This window comes from Hypanus sabinus, chromosome 6, assembly GCF_030144855.1.
Source record: "Hypanus sabinus isolate sHypSab1 chromosome 6, sHypSab1.hap1, whole genome shotgun sequence".
In the NCBI taxonomy this organism is placed as follows: Eukaryota; Metazoa; Chordata; class Chondrichthyes; order Myliobatiformes; family Dasyatidae; genus Hypanus; species Hypanus sabinus.
In genome coordinates this window covers 50445019-50462565 of record NC_082711.1, presented here as the reverse complement: position 1 = coordinate 50462565, position 17547 = coordinate 50445019, and the positions used below count along the sequence as shown (strand labels likewise).

The following is a 17547-nucleotide window of genomic DNA, read 5'->3' as shown; positions in this document are numbered from 1 at the left end:
ATTTCTTCCAAAATCTCCCAACATCTGTTTTGCATTTATCTAGCAAAACTTATTTAATACTAAAAAATGGTTGATGAATTCATGGGATTAATTGGAAATTGCTTTTAAAGGCACAGTATTATAGGATAAACTTAAATATACATTTTTTCCCTCTTTTAGGTGTGATGTCTCTTTTGAGGCCCCTCTTACTAGATGTAGTTCCAAGTATTCAGCAGACAGCAGCATTGGCACTGGGACGTCTAGCCAATTACAATGATGATCTGGCTGAGGCTGTTGTTAAGGGAGACATTCTTCCACAGCTGGTGTATTCACTAGCAGAACAAAATGTAAGATCACATTTCTTTTTCTCTGTGGTATAAAATGAGATAATATTGGTTTAGTCATAAAGGTAGAATTCAGCAGTTTTCTACAATTTGGAAAGAAAGCATGTGTTGTGATCAGCTGTATTTCAGCTATGAAATGGTCTTGTATATTTTTCCCCTACTGAAGGGACTCTGTTTAAAAACAGCATAAATTGTCTGTTCCAAGGCTTTGCACATTGGCTTTTAGTTTGTCAGACAGCTGTGAGACAGTGGTTAGCTAGGATCATTGAGGGCACCAGCAGATTAGTGCAGGGTCACAAAAGGCCTATCATAGTTTAGTGACTGAGGGCAAGTGAAGGAAGCTAATTAGCCAGTTCATGTAGAGTTTAGCTGCGCATGCAAGCAATTGGTTTGTCCCTTGGGCAAAACTACCTTCCTGACTTAGGTTGATGATTACAGTGATGACACATTATTTCAAACCTGTTTAGAAGAGAAGCTTATTAAATTGCAATTTTCATACATTTCAAACACAGTAATAAATTCACACTTGTTGAACTCAGATATACATTTTTAATTTAAAATTATAGTACATTTTCTCAAATGGGAAAGATTATGTAAATCTATATCTGTCTCCATTGATCACTGAAACAGATGTTGCAGTCTAGTTAATTTAAAGACATTAAGGATTCACTTTTTGGTGCTGCTCATTGTAGTTTCTGATACATTTTGAAAACTTCAATCACTTCACTTGTCATATGCTATATGAATGCTATTCTGCAAGGAAACCATTTTGAGTAGATTTAATGAAAATGATTATCACAGATCAGCATGCGCAAACCCCTTCTTCAGAACCACCACATTTACCTTGCAGATCTTTGCAGCACCCAACAATCTGCAAACTGTAATATAAGCTTTTGTAATGTATTATTCATTTGTGGTATAGTATGCTATTCTTTTAACCAAGTGAAAATGATTGTTAGACATGATGGAATTGTATCAACTGTTATGGCAATGCATATTCATATACCAACTTGGTTGAACTGCCATTTGTGAATTTTTTTAAGAAAATTGTCAATTGGTAGAAAAAATTTAGATGTTTTATTATATGTACAATATTTAACATGCACTTATGATGCACTGTAGTTATTTGGGTTCTTCCTAACAAAAATGGATTTAAAATTTATAAATTAAGTACTATTTGGGTAAACCATTTACCAACTACTTCTATTTTTATAAAGCGTTTTTACAAGAAAGCTGCAGCTTTTGTGTTGAGGGCCGTGGCCAAACATTCTCCTCAATTAGCCCAGGCTGTGGTGGATTGTGGGGCAGTGGATGCCCTGGTGATCTGTTTGGAAGAGTTTGATCCTGGAGTGAAGGAAGCAGCAGCTTGGGCACTGGGATATGTTGCACGCCACAATGCAGGTAAGAAGCACTTGGGCTTGTCTGTACACTGGGTTTTCTTTTTTAAAGCACTTAACTCTTGTGAACAGATATCTTCAGTTTCCATGGCAACGCAATGAAAAGGGGAGCCAGCTAAGCAGCACTTCACAAATGCAAATAAAATGATCTTCTGAAATGTTGCAGGTTAGAGGCAGAGAATGTGTCTCAAATTTTGTCTTGATTTAAACTAAGCCTATTGTTACTTTTGCTTATTAAAAACCTGACAATGTTGCCTTTGTTAATCTGAGAGCAAGAAACATTCTAAAATATGTCATGCATTAAATTCACTGGTAATCTGACTACATATTTGAAGTACATATGCCCTTTATATGCCCATCCAAGCTCAAAGCCTACTAAAATAGGATCTCCAGTTGACAGTACAAATTGCACATATTTTCAGTGCTGAATTAACTTCATGTGGGTTTCAGGCTGCCCATGATACTTAAATGTTGTGTGGTAAGCTATAGGCAGATAAGCTCAGCTCTGACCTCGACTGCTTCCACCTCCAGGCCAAGACCTTTCTCACTACTGCCGGGTTCTGTGACTCTTCTCCTATTATTACTCCCCACCAAACCCCGGGTCTCTCATACTCCCCTCTACCCTTTGTCCTCTCTCCATTCCTCTAAGCCCCCATCTTCTTCCCACCCAACTTGCCCTCAACACCTCAACTCTTCACTGACTCCCTCCAACTCTCTAATCCCCTCTGACCCTTAGCTCTATTTCCTGCCATGTCTTTACTATCTCCTCAGTCCTTCCTCTCTCTGAGGTGGAATGTTTAATCATCATTAAGGGCCTTACCTTTGTCCCGTGCATCTGCACCTCTGTGACTTCCGCACTAGTCACGATGTCAAATTCGTCCATTGGCTCCAACTCCAACCCTATTTTTTTGACAAGGATTCTCCACACCCCCACTGACGACCTCTTCTCTCATGTTTAACTCTCCTCCTCTTGGACACCCCACTCTGGATCTTTTTGTCTATAACTACTGACAAGACATCAACCATTTTGACTTCTGCACTCCACATTCCTGTTCAAACCTCGTGCCATCCACTCTCTCCATGTCAATCCCAACCTCATCATCATCAAACCTGTAGAAAGTGTGGGGGATAGCTGTTGTAGTCTGGTGAACTGACCTTTGCCTTGGTGAGGCCAGGTGGCAACCCCCAGACACCTTTTATATACCCCTTGAAAAGGACTCCACTCAGAAACAAAAAGCCATTATCTCCTGCACCATAACCAACCTGATTGACTCTGGAGACCTTCCATCCACTGCAACCAACATCATAGTTCCCTTAGCATGCACTGCTCATTTCTACCTCCTACTCAAGATCCACAAACCTGACTCCCCAGTTCAGTCCATTATTTCTGAATCTTTCTGCCTCACTTGTGTCCACATACCCGATTTCATTTTGGACATTTGCAGAGACAGGAGCATAAAAAGGGTTTGAGGGATCACTGGGGACCTGAGTCACCCCAACCACAAACAGTTCCTGCTGCTACCATCCAGTACCACAGCATTAAAACCAGGACCAACAGGATTGACTGTCCTGTTGTACATACTATTTATTTCATAATTGCTATATATTGTACATTTAGATTGGAGTTGTAACGTAAAGATTTTTACTCATGTATGTGAAGGGTGTAAGAAATTAAGTCAATTCAATTTTATCCTCTTGGTTCAGTTCTCTCCCCGCCACCCTCTTACATCTGTGACACTTAATACGCTCTCAATTTCTACAAGTTCCCTGGCTCTGATAGTCTCATTTTCACAACTGATGTCCAGTCTCTATACACTTCTGTCCCCTATCAGAAAGGCCTTAAAGCTCTCCGATTCTTTCTAGACAACAGACCTTCCCATTTCCCCTCCACCTCCTCTTTCCTCTGTCTGACAGAACTGGTCTATACCTTCAACAATTTGACAGTCAGTTCCTACTTTCTCCAAACACAAGATGTAGCCATGGGTTCATACATGGTGCCCAGCTATGCCTGCCTTCTTGTTGGCTATGTGGAACAGTCCATATTCCAAGCCTACAACGGGTATGGTCCCCAACTCTTTCTGTGCTATATCTATGACTGGTTCTTGCATTCATGCTGTGCTTGTCAATTTCATCAAATTTGCCTGCAGCTTCCATCCTGCCCTCAAAATTAGTTGGTCCATCTCTGACACCTCTCTCCCCTTTTCAATCTTACTGTCTCCATCTCTGGAGACAGGTTGTATACTAATAACTTTTATTAACCTACGGACTCTCACAGCTGTCTTGTTTATACCTCTTCCCACCCTGTCACTTGTAAAAATACTATTCCACTGTTTCTATTCCCAGGATGAAGCTTTCCATTCCAGAACATTTGAGATGCCCTCCTTCAAAGAAAAGGATTTCACTTCTGTACCATTGATGCTGCCTTCACAAACATTTTCTGCACATCTGCTTTCACCCCACCTCCCCAGCATCATAACAGGAAGAGTTCCCCTTGTCCTTGCTTACCTAAGCATCTGCATCCAGCACAGCATTCTCTGAAACTTCTGCCATTTTCAACGGGATCCTACCTCTTAAAACACCTTATCCCTCCCCCATCTCGCTCCTGGCACTTATCCTTGCAAGCAGGACATGTGCTATACCTATCCAACACCTTCTCAGCACCTTTCAGGCCCCAAACAGTACTTTCAGGTGAGGTCACATTTCATCTACAAATCTGTTGGGGTCATCTACTGCATTTAGTGCTCCGTGGTGGCCTCCTCTACATTGGTGAGATTCGACAAAGATTGGGGACAGCTTTGTTGAACACCTTTGCTCTGTCCACCACAAAGACAGCTTCAGCTTTTTCACCCATTTTAGTTCTACTTACCATTCCAATTCTGACGTGTTCGTTTTTGGCCACCTCTATTGCCACAATGAGGCCACCCTCAGGTTGGAGGAGCAACAGATAATATTCCTTCTGGATGGCCTCCAACATGAAGAACATGAACAGAGATTTCTCTAGCTTCTGATAATTTCTCCCCTTTCCCCTTTCTTTCTTTTTCCATTCTCCATTCTGGCTCCCCTCTTGCCTCTTCTCACCTGCCGTCACCTCTGTCTGGTGCCCCTGCTCCTTCCCCTTCTTCCATGGTCCATTTTCCTTTTCCAATTATTACCTCTCAGCTTCTCAGTTCATTCCACCTCACCTGGTTTCATCTGTCACTTTGCCAGCTTGTACTCTTTCCTCCCCATCTCCCCAACTTCTTATTCTGGCTTCTACCACTTCCTTTCCGACCCTGATGAAGGGTCTCTGCTCAAAATGTTGATTGTTTTCTCTTCTCTTTGTATACTTCCTGACCAGCTGAGTTACTCCAGCATTTTGTGTGTGCTGCTCTGGATTTACAGCATCTGCAGTGTCTCTTGTGTTTAAGATAGAACCATTATGTTGCCAGGTGTTATTTAGCTTTCTATTCTAAGTTTTACCTAACCAAATTCTGTGCTCTGCAAAAAAAATATGCTGTTTCTTTTTAACATATGCTTGCTTTTATGTATAGATCTATTTTAAAATCAAGGCTCCACAGTGCCAAAAATTTGAACCAGGCAGCTTTACCTGATTCACTTGTGTTGGCTAAAGAGTAGGAGAGAACTTTTGGAAATGGTTGTGAGGTAAGTATGTGTGCAGCTTTCAAGGCTGATTTACTATGGCCATGTGGTCTACTCCTGTCAACACACACACAAAATGCTGGAGGAACTTAGCAGGCCAGATAGCATCTATGGGAAAGAGTAGAGTTAACATTGCAGGCTGAGAAACTTCATCAGGACCTCTTGTGTTGCTTGGATTTTCAGCATCAGCAAATTTTCTTCTGTTTGTTATCTAATGTTTTTGTTTCTTATGTTCATGCTTGCATATGTATGAACATAAGTATTTGGAGCAGGGCAATGCCACAGTGCCTGCCCTAGCATTGGAGCCATAGTCACACAGATGTGCTACTGAAACTGTCCACCACGTCCACTTTTATGCCCATCTATACTAATCCCATTTGCCAGTATTAGGACCATATCCTTCTAAGTCTTCCCTATTTAATTGTCTCTAAATGCCTCTCAAATTTAGTAATTTTAACTGATTCTACCACCTCCTTTGGCAGCACATTCCAGATGTCAATGATGCTCTGTGTATTAAAAAAGAGAGAGAGAGAGAGAGAAGAACTAAAAGGGAATATGAGGGATAAACTTATTCCTTTCATCTTAAACCTATGCCCTCTTGTTTTTCATACCTGTAACATGGAAAAACATTGATATTTTTCTTATTTATGCTTCTCATAATCTTACCTGTTTACCCTTAAGCCTCCATTTGATCTGTTCTCTCCATGAAGCTAAAGTCTTCCAGTCCAAGCAGCATTATAGTAAATCTCCTCTGCACTCTCTCCAGCAGTCATATCTTTCCGAGAGTGTGATAACCAGAAATGCACACAGTACTCCAAATGTGGCCAAACCAGTGTTTTGTAAATTTGTGTCCCATAATGTATTTGCTATGCCTCAACGTACATGTGCAAGCACTACAATCTTCACCACCCTATTGATCAGTATTGGTACTTTCAGGGAAATATAGACATGGACATTCCTTGGTGCCAAACATATATGTAGCAAACATATATTTGTTATGCATGTCCTTCTATTTATCTTTACAAAATACATCACCTTGTGCTTGGTTTAAATTCTATCTGCCAATGCTCCACTTAACTTTTCATCTGATCTCTACCCTGCCATAGACTTGGAAAACTGTTTTATCAATAGCAACATCAAGTTTCATGCCTCCTAATTTCAAATCTAAGTTATACCTGCATGCTAGCCTTATGTAAGATGCATCAGATTTTTCTGCATCTTGGAACTCTGCAACCACTTTTGTTTCAGATAATATGTATTACTTCTAATTTTTATTTTAAACTTTGCATTCCTATCTGCATCCCATAAATTTCCCAACACTCACTCCTCTCCACCCTGATCAAGAATCTACCTGTTTATGCTTAAATATATTTAGAGAGAATCTGTTTCCAATGCCTTTTGTGGAAGAAAGTTCCCAAGACTTATGACCCTTAGACAGAAAAAGATTTTACTGAATCTTAAATAACTTCTTCCACAGGAATAAATATCCTCTATATCTACCTTGTCAAGATTCTACAGAACCTTCTGTATTTCATTTGTCTCCTCTTATTCTTCACTCCAATAGACACATGGCTAGCTCAATCAATCTCTTCCCATAAGGCAAACTGCTTTTTCCAGGTTTGGGGCAAATAGACCATCTCTAAGTTACTAACATATTAATTTCCTTCCTTAAGTAAGGATACCAATTGTATATACATTACTCCAGATACAGTCTTACCAATGTTCTGTGTAACTGATGCAAAACCTCCATACTTCTCTGTTCAGTTTTGCAGGAATAAATGTTGGGCATCTATAAGCTTTTCAGATTTCTGGCAGTACCTGTATAGTAGCTCTAGTGCCCTCACGGTGTATGTGCACAAATCTAGGCAGGGAGTTAAAACCCTTCTTAAAAATCACCAGAGCCAGTAGCTTCCTACAGGGTTTTTAATGAGAACTTACTTGTGAAAAGATGTTGCTGTTTCAATAGCAAATGAAGAGAGGATGGAGATGATATCTTTCTAGTTGATATCTTTCAAGTTGAAATCCAAATTAATCCATGCAGGAAATGACGTTTCAAGCAGTTTACATATAGGAAGTACTGAACATACAAAACAAATTGTGCCTCCAGAGTCCAGAACACTAGCCTTGCTCAAATTGTACACCAGGACACCCAGACTTTTCTATATCTTGGAGCTCTTCAATTTCCCATCAGTTTGCTAATATGTTTTAAAATTATTTTTGCTTGTCAAAATTGACGATTTCACATTTTCCCATATAATAATCCATTTGTCAGAACATGGTCCACTCACTTAACATTTACAGCCCTTGTATCCTCCTTTACCCCTTCATAATTTACTTCCCTGCCTTTCTTTGTGTCATTAGCAACTTTTAGCAACTGTGATTTTGGTTCCCTTCATTTAAAGTCATTAATGTAGAGTAAGTCATTGATGTAAAATGGAGTGTCAGTGCTGATCCCTATGGCGCATTACCTATTCCATGTTGCCAAAAAGAAAATATGATGCATACTCCGTGTCCTCTTGGCCAGCCAAACTTGTATCTATGTTAATATGTTACAACCTGTGCCAGGAGCTTTTATATTCTGCAATAACCTTTGCGGCAGCTCCCCACCAGATACTTTTTGGAAATTTAATTATGGGGCATGCATTTGTCCCGTTATATTCATGGCACCGGTTACTGCTTAAAAGAATTTCAATAAATTGGTTAAACATGTTTTCCTTTTCACAGGACTATATTCGCTCTGCTTGTTTAACTTGAATTTTTCTAAGTGTCTTAATATAATGTTAATATATACATTATGACTGAGGTTAATCCAACTGGTCTGTGTATTTCTGCTTTCTGTCTTTTTGAACTAAATTACATTCTCTATTTTCCAATCTAATATAACCTTTTCTGAATGTAGAGAATTTTGGAAAAATTAAATGCATTAACTTCTCTTTAGCCACTTCTTTTGTAGCCCTTGGATGAAAGCCATCAGGATTCAGAGACTTCTCAGATCATGACTCTAATAGTTTGCTCAGTACCACTTTCCAAGTGATTTTTCCAAGTTCCTCCATTCCAGTTCCCAATGAAGACTGATGTAAAACACCTGTTCAGTTACTCTACTTGCTCCTATTCTCTTATTGATTCCCCAAAATCCTTTAAAAAAGAAAGACTAAAATTTTATTAAAGCATTTAAATAAAGTGATGGTGTCAAACTTCTGCTTAAGATGGAGCTACCAAATGCGTGTGACAGCTCACTGGTAGTTCAAAAGGCAAGAAATTCAACCAAAATTATTACTCGCAACATCTTTTCTGAAGTAAGTTATGTTAAATTATCAATGCAAACAATGAAGAGACAAGCGATGGCAAAGCAAGTTTGGGGGACAAGCCATGCTGGTGCGTTACAGAATTGATGCAGATGGAGTGAGCCATTTGAAGAGGAGTTGGGACAGAAGGGTTCCGATGCCTGTACAACTGGCTTGGTTGCGAGGTTTGTTCACTCTGTGTGCCCAGCTGATTTGAAGAAGTTTAGAGAGAATTTTGGGCTGGACAGTGAAATCTGGGCCCAGACCAGGTTGCTGGGCAGCATGGCCTAGGCCCTGAGCCCTTCTCAGCAGTGGTTCCTGGATTCTAATGTAAACTATAATCTGCTATTTAGACAATTTAAACACGGGCCCAGATTGGAGGCATGAGTCAATTTTGCTTGCCCTCCGCGATGTTCACTCTGCTCTCCATGGCACCGGAGCCTTGTACTGCAGTGGTCACTGGGTCCTAATGCAAGATATGATCCATTGTTTGGATGATTTAAATGCCAGTCCAGATAGACTGGAAAGTCAGGGTGTCAGGATCAGAGGCAAGAGCGAATTTTGCTTCCTCTCTGCGATGGTCACTCCTCTGTCAATGGCGCTGGGGCTATGAGACTGCTTTGGCTACTGTGCTCAGTGCCTGCTAATATGATGAACTGATACCAAGGCTTTTGGGCCTACCCTGGGCTGTTCGGAGTTTGGATTTGAGGACTCAATTTGGTTGGAATGTTGTTGCTTGCTTCAGTTGTTTGCATGATTTGTGTTTTTTTTTCCCTTTCACTTGCATAATGGATATTGGTCTTTTATATTTTTTATTGGGTTCCTTCGGGTTTTTTTGCTTTGAGGCTACCTATAAGCAAACAAATCTCAAGGCTGTATGATTTATGCATTCTTTGATAATAAATGTACTCTGAAACATTGAAAAAGTTTAATTTTTTAAAACAAAGTTTGAATCAGCTTGTATGCTATTTTTTTTGGCTAGCTTTGCTCATGCTCTAATTTTTTTCTTCTGTTGATCATTATTTGCTTTATTTATGCATTGTTTGATCTTGTGCCTTGCAATCACTTGCATTACATTTAAAAAAAAACTATCTGAAACTATTATTTTGTTAACCATAAATCATGTGTCTTTGCAGAGGCTTTTGTCTCTTCAGAATGAATTCTGAAAGATCCTCTGTACTGTTGTTAATCGTGGCAAAAAATGGTAGATGACCATTGGAGGAGAATAAAAGTTAAGTTCTTTGGAGACCAATCTCCAGCATTAGAAGAAGACTTGTTGCTTGCAGAATTTGGATATCCTGAGAGATATTTTATTGGGACAACAAAAGCAAAATGAATACTCATGTTTCTATGGACCTCATAAAATACAGTAAATGTTAAAACTTAAATGAGTGAAATTCTGATTTATTTATCATGTACATTGAAACAGAATGAAATGCATCATTTGTGTTAACAGCCAATACAATCTAATAATAGGTGGGGGTAGCTTGCAGCTATCCCCACACATTCTGTTGCTGACATAGCATGCCCGCCATGTTTGCAGAACAACATCAGCAGCAGGATAACAGCAACAGAGTAAAAATCCTATTCTCCCCATTGTGCACACAGTCAATCCCAGGACAGGCCATATCATTAGCTCGTTAGTTGCTGCATTTATTTTACCCATAGCAAGTTAAAATTCCATTTGTATGCAGGCCTATAAAATGTATTCAACATTTTGGAAGATTTCATGTTTTATTGTTTTACAAAATTGAATCACAGTGAATTTAATTTGTCTTTCTGACACTGATCAATAGAAAAATACTCTTTTGTCTTAAAGTGAAAACATCCCTACAAATGACTTAAATTAATCATAAATATAAAATGCCAAGTAATAATTGCATAAGTATTCACCCTCTTGAAGTCAGTATTTAGTAAATGCAGCTTTAGCAGCCATTACAGCATTGAATCTATGTGGATAGGTCTCTATCAGCTTTGCACATCTGGAACTGCAATTTTTCCCAATTTTTTTTCTTTACAAAACTGCTCATGCTCTGTCAGATTGCATGAGGGTCATGAGTGAACAACCCTTTTCAAGACCAGACACAAATCTCAATTGGATTGAAGTCTGGACTCTGACTTGACCACTCCAGGAAATTAAGTTTGTTGTTCTTAAGTCATTTCTGTGTAACTTTGGCTTTATGTTTGGGGTTATTGCCTTGCTAGAAAACATACCTTCACCCAAGTCTCAGTTCTCTTGCAGACTGCATCAGGTTTTCCTCCAGGATTTCTCTGTATCTTGCTGTATTTATTTTACCCACTACCTTCACAAGCTTTCCAGGGCCTGCTGCAGTGAAGCATCCCCACAGCATGATGCAGCCACCATAATGCTTCATGGTAGGGATGGTGTGACATTGACGCTGTGTAGTGTTGGCTTATGCCAAACTTAGCGTTTAGTCTGATGGCCATAAAATTCTGGTTTCATCAGACTGTAGAAACTTCTTCCAGCTGACATCAGAGTCTCCCACATGCCTTCTAGCAAACTAGCCAAAATTTCATGTGAGTTTTTTTTACAACAGTGTCTTTCTCTTTGCCACTCTCCCGTAAACTGCCACTGGTGAAGCTCCCAGGCAACAGTTGTATGTGCAGTCTATCCCATCTCAGCCACTGAAGCTTGCCATATTCTTTCAATTTCTTGATTGACTTAACTGTACTACAAGGGATATTCAGTGACTTGGAAATATTCTTGTATCCATCTCTGACTTGTGCTTTTCAATAACCTTTTTTATGGAGTTGCTTGGAGTGTTTTTTTTTTGTCTTCATGGTATAGTTTTTGCTAGGATGCTGACTCAGAAGTTGGTCCTTCCAGATACCTGTGTATTTTTACTACAAGTAATTGAGACACCTTGACTACACGTAGGTCTCCAAAAACAGATCTTCATTTAATTACATGGCTATTAAAACCAATTGGCTGCACCAGTGATGATCTAGTGTGTCATGTTAATTATTTAGTGTTTAATGTTTGTAATTAATTTAGTTCACTTTGTAAAGATCTGTTTTCACTTTGACACAAAAGAATTTTTGTGTTGATCAGTACCAAACAAAGCCAAATTAAATCTACTGTGATTCAGTGTTGTAAAATGATAAAACATGAAAACTTTGGGGGGGGGAGGTGAGTACTTCTTTATAGGCACTGTGTATGTGTGTGTGTGTGTGTATGTGTGTGTGTGTGTGTGTGTGTATGTGTGTGTGTGTGTGTGTGTGTGTGGATAAAATGTTGTAAAAGAAAAATCTCTCAATAACTGAAGAACCAAGTTCTGGTAAATGGCATTAGTGTTGATAGGTAATTGATGGCTTACATGTTCATCATGGGCTGAAAAACATGTTGCTGTATTGTATGACTGACTCACGGCTCAAAAATAAACAGGATCTAATTTCACTATAGAGCATACAAACTAGATCCCAGAAATAACTATAAATTGCGAACTGGAAAGAAGAGGGGGGAAAACACAGTAAATTACAATCGCTAAGGAAGTGGTACAGAACAAATTGCTGGTACTGCAGTCTGCCACATCCATTACCACATCAGCCTCGGATGTTATAAAGAAGTGGATATTGATTCACAGCAGGGTTTCACAACCGTTTTTATGTCATGCCCTTAAGCAAGGGGTCTGCTGACTCTAGGTTGGGAACCCCTAATTTATAAGTTGTTTTAATTTTCTAAAATTCAGTAAGTTTAGGGGAAACTCTTTTTCATAGAAAATGGAAGGAGACAGAAAGGGAGCAGCTACATATTAGTTAGTTTATTATCTGTTAGTGGGAGAAAGTAGAAACAATTATTAAAACCATTATAACAAATTTAAGAGAATCAGGCAAAGTCAGCAGAACCTTGTGAAAAGAAAATCATGTTTAACCAACTGGAATTCTTTGAAGAAGTAACATATTGCTGTGAGTAAGCTGGAACTGTTGGATGCACAGTGCTTAGATTCTCAGAAAGGCTTGGATAAGAAGCTACATAAAAGTTATTGTGTGAAATTAATTCTGATGGCGTACAAGGTAACGTGCTGGCATAGCTACAAGAATGACAGGATGACAGCATATAGAGTAGGCATAAATTAGATTTTTTTCTAATTGGCAAGATATAATGAATAGTATACTGCAGGGATTGATGTTGGGAGCCTTGGCTTTACACAATTTACTTAAATGATTTGGATGAGTGGATCATAGGTGGGTTGCTAAATTTACTGAAGACACAAGGAAAGGTATAAAGTGATAGACTATGAGACATAGGCAGAATGGTCTAAATCTACTCCTAAGTCTGTCCATGGCTGATTTATTTTTCCTTGTAAATTCTTTTCTCCTAACTTCTCCCCATAACCTTTGACACTTTTATTAATCGAGAATCTATCAACCTCTGCTTTAAATATGCCCAATCACTCGGCCTCCACAACCTTCTGTGGCAATAAGTTCCACAGATTCACTGGTGAAAGAAATTCCTTCTCATCTCTTTTCTAAAGGGATGTCCTTTTATTCTGGGTCCATGCCCTCTGGTCCTAGAGTCTCCCATTACTGGAACATATGAAAATTGTTTGATAGCTCTAGGCTTGTATGTACCAACAAGCCATCAAACGCTTCTCAGACATTAACTCTCAACCCAAATGTCATTAAAATAAACCACCTCTACACCTTTGGATTTCTAAATTCTCTCTCCATTCAGAGAGTAATTAATCCTTGCAACTGAGAATTGTGTCCATTCCCCTGACCATATTATGCCTAATTACATTACTCTTAATGTTGGTTGCTCACCCTCTGCCAGCCCACACCATCAGAAGCACAGATCTGTTGGATAAGTTGAAGGGCTGAAACTCCTCTAGCACTACCTTTTGATCATCTTGCCTGTTTGACTGGCAGTCGTACCTTTGTGTCCATTAGCAGAGACAAAGCTGAAGTGGTTTAATCTAATGAGTGGCACTGCCTCCTGAAGCACAGCATCCAGGTGACTCTCACTCTCCTTGATTTACCACAGAGTTTGAAGCTCAGATTGCAGGTCATCAACTTTGAGCCTGCACATGTGGTCACTAGGAACCACATTGGGGTCCACCAGCTCCCACATCATGTAGCTGCAAATCATCACCTGATCCTACATCCCTACTTTTTTAACTAGTTGTCATTTGATTACTATGTTTTCAGTAAGCTTATTTAAGTCTCAGCTACAAGCCTACTAAGCAATTAGTCTGTTTGAGGAAGGGTTAAGGGTCTTACCTGGTCTTCTCTGAAGCTGCCTCTCTCAACTTCTTGAGCAAATGCCTCAAAGTCTCACTCTTACCCTAAAATTAAATAGTGAAGAAGAAAAAGGAGGCTAAGAAGGAACATAGATTGTGGGGCAAAAATATGGCAAATAGAGTAGAAGTGGAAAAATAAAAGTGCATATTTCGGAAGGATGCAGGACAAGGATTAATTTGGAAAGTTGACAGAATGTTGTTTATTAAGAGGGCAATTGAATACAAAAGTAGAGAGGTAATAGCTTGACAGATATAGGGCTCTGGTGTGACTACATCATGCTGTATATGAGGAGTGTTTGGTAGCTTTGAGCCTGTACTCACTGGAATTTAGAAAATGTGGGGGTGATCTCATTGAAACCTACTGAATGTTGAAAGGACTAGATGGGGTGGATGTGGAAAAGACATTTCTTGTGGAGTGGGTATCCAGAACTAGAGGGCACAGCCTCAAAATTGAAGGGTGACCTTTTAGAATGGGTCAGGGGAATTTTTTTTATTTTGAGAGTAGTGAATCCGTGGAATGCTCAGCCATAGACCGTGGTCAAGGCCAAGTCTGTGGGTACATTTAAGGTGGAAGTTGATTGTTTCCTAATTGGTCAGGGTATCAAAGGATATGACAAGAAGGCAGGTGTATGAGGTTGAGTGGGATCTGGGATTAGCCATGATGGAAAGGCGAAGCAAACTTGATGGGCTGAATGGCCTAATTCTGCTCCAATGTCTTGAGGTCTTAAAATATAACTTTGGTGTCTTTAAGGGTGGCTTCTGGGAATAATGGTTATACTGTGACCACCTGACTCCAACCTCAGCTTCAAAGCTCATGTTCAAGAAAAATACAATGATCCTGCCACTGGCAGTTTGATCTTCCATGCTCAAAATGAACAATTCTACTGGTTGTACAGCTCAGGAGGCATCTTGTGATGTATTGCAAACAGGGTCTTATTGTGTTGTACACCAACAGTAATATGACCTGAGTTCTTGCTACCAACTGTAAGGCAAGGAAGTTTTAAAAAGGGAAAGATAATTTCAGGATTTCCTGTATAGCAGGAAATGTTGAGGATAACAGGACAACAGTTTCTATAACAACATCCCAGTTCTACAAGTTCAACTACAGTTCCCACCTCAGCAACGCACAAAATGCTGGAGGAACTCAGCAGGTCAGGCAGCATCTATGGAGAGGAATAAACAGTTGATGTTTTGGGCCAAGACCCACCTCAACTTTTTTAAATATAATTTTCTTAGGCTTGATTGATCACAGTTTTAAATACTTTAACTGTTCCAAGTTGTATTTGTATAACCAGCACCTAAGTTACAGGGAAAGGTTGAGCAAGTTAGGCCTATATTCCTTGGAGCGTAGAAGGTTGAGGGGGGACTTGATAAAGGTATTTAAAATTATGAGGGGGATAGATAGAGTTGACGTGGATGGGCTTTTTCCATTGAGAGTAGGGGAGATTCAAACTAGAGGACATGAGTGTTAGGGGGCAAAAGTTTAAGGGTAACATGAAGGGGAATTTCTTTACTCAGAGTGGTAGCTGTGTGGAATGAGCTTCCAGTAGAAGTGGTAGAGGCAGGTTCGGTATTGTCATTTTAAGTAAAATTGGATAGGTATATGGACAGGAAGGGAATGGAGGGTTATGCGGGTCAGTGGGACTAGGTGAGAGTAAGTGTTCAGCATGGACTAGAAGGACCAAGATGGCCTGTTTCCATGCTGTAATTGTTATATGGTTATAATTATGATGCAAACTATTCAGATATCAACTGATCGAAGTTCAAAGTAACTTCATTATCAAAGTATGTATATGTTACCATATACTATTTTAGATTCATTTCCTTGTAGCATAAACAGGAAAGAAAAAAAAAGAAATACAATAAAATATTACCAATAACAATATATAAACAGACAATTGTACATTCCTTCAGTGCCTCGCATTTTTGTCTTTTTCGCACTATGGCTGTAGCATTGCTGGTGGAAGGTGCTAAAATATAAGAGGCTGTAGTTGATCTTCATACATAACCTCGATCAGCTCTTGGCGCAGGAATGCTCTCTTCGGGGTGCACTATCTCACCATGAGTGTCAAGAGTATGCGCTGGCTAGGTGCCAGGAAACAGCAGGTGTGCTGGCACAATGACAGTGGTGGAATTAGGAATTCTCTGAGATGACAGAATGCTTTACAAAACTACTCCCACTTCCCTGGATCTTGCTGTAGCAATGCTAGTTAAATGTTGGACGACAACCTCAAGCTCATTTTGAAAGCAGCTATCTTAATCTTTGATGACTTTAGGCTGAGTTTGTGTAGCAACAGACCAAGGTTGCTTGAGAGAAGTCTGAGTTTGTACAGCACTGAATCTCAAATCTTGAAATAAAGTTGGACATTACTTCCATAAGGGAAAGGATGGGCTTCACATTCCCTACAAGTCCTGTGCATGGACTGACATCTTCTGTGGTCTTGATTGCTATTGCATTCAAGGAATCAAACACCAAGAATGTAGATGCAGGACTGCAAATGATTATTCACTTCGATTATGGCTAGGTTGTTGAATATATTATTAAATCTGATATCATGTTAAGTACATTACCTCATGATTTGCTCAGTGTAATTCACTGCCAATGGATATTGACTGTGATGGCTCCAGAGAACGATGAAGTACAAGAGCTTTTCCTATCCCCTAATAGTTGCCTTTTGCTAGAACAGATGCTGTGTGTCTTACACTGCAAGTAAGAGAGAAGAGATTTGTGTATGTCTTGTAAATTGATGTGTCTGCCATGAAGAGTAAGTGAGACTTGCCATGCCAAGTATGTGAAGGTGTGAATTTTGAAAATGGACTTCACATCCCTGGATGGATGCAGTATAAACCACTCTTAAGAAGCTAGACACCATCAAGAAAAAATAGCTTATTTGATTTGCACCCAATCACACACCTTAAATGTTCTCAAACACTGGCATTTATATGTATCATCTACAAAACATACTGCATTTATTCACTAGGGTGCTCCAACAGTACTTCCCAAACCCTTGATCTTCACCACCAAGAAGGCAAAGGCTGTAGGTGTGTGAAAACATCATAAACTGGATGCTCCCCTCCAAGTCTCACACCATCCTGTTCTTGGAAATAAATCTCTGGACCTTTTGATTTTTTTTTACCATATTTCTGTTTATACTTCAACTGATTTTTGTATATCACCATCATATCATAAAACTGTTTATATCAAAACAGTTGATGTTTTGGGCCAAGACCCTTCATCAGGACAAGTCCTGATGAAGGGTCTTAGCCTGAAACAGCGACTGTACTCTTTTCCACAGGATGCTGCCTGGCCTGCTGAGTTCCTCCAGCATTTTGTGTGCATTGCTTTTATTTTCCAGCATCTACAGATTTTCGCTTGTTAGTGATTACATAGTTTGAAAGCTAAGTTCAACACTCTAAAACCATAATGTAGATTTTTCATCATTGCTTAACTGCTGGCATGACTTTTATTTGTGGGCATCAGAATGGCGGATTTTTTTTTTCAAAATAGCATTTCGGGGATGTATTTTTGTTGAAAACTGAAAATATTAAGTGCTAGATGAGTGAATCTGCAAATGCTGGAAATAAATAAAAACACAAAATGCTGGCAGAACTCAGCAGGCCAGACAGTATCTATGGGAGGAGG

At 39.5% G+C, this 17547-nt stretch overlaps 1 protein-coding gene across 1 annotated transcript in view; it reads left to right on the top strand.

Annotated features, from left to right (window-relative positions):
* Positions 1-17547, top strand: part of spag6 (sperm associated antigen 6) — a 140325-nt gene that overhangs the window by 70046 nt on the left and 52732 nt on the right. The window contains exons 4-5 of the mRNA XM_059972100.1: positions 160-326; positions 1541-1724. Of these exons, the coding sequence (XP_059828083.1) occupies positions 160-326; positions 1541-1724 (351 nt within the window). The remainder of the gene's footprint in view (positions 1-159; positions 327-1540; positions 1725-17547) is intronic.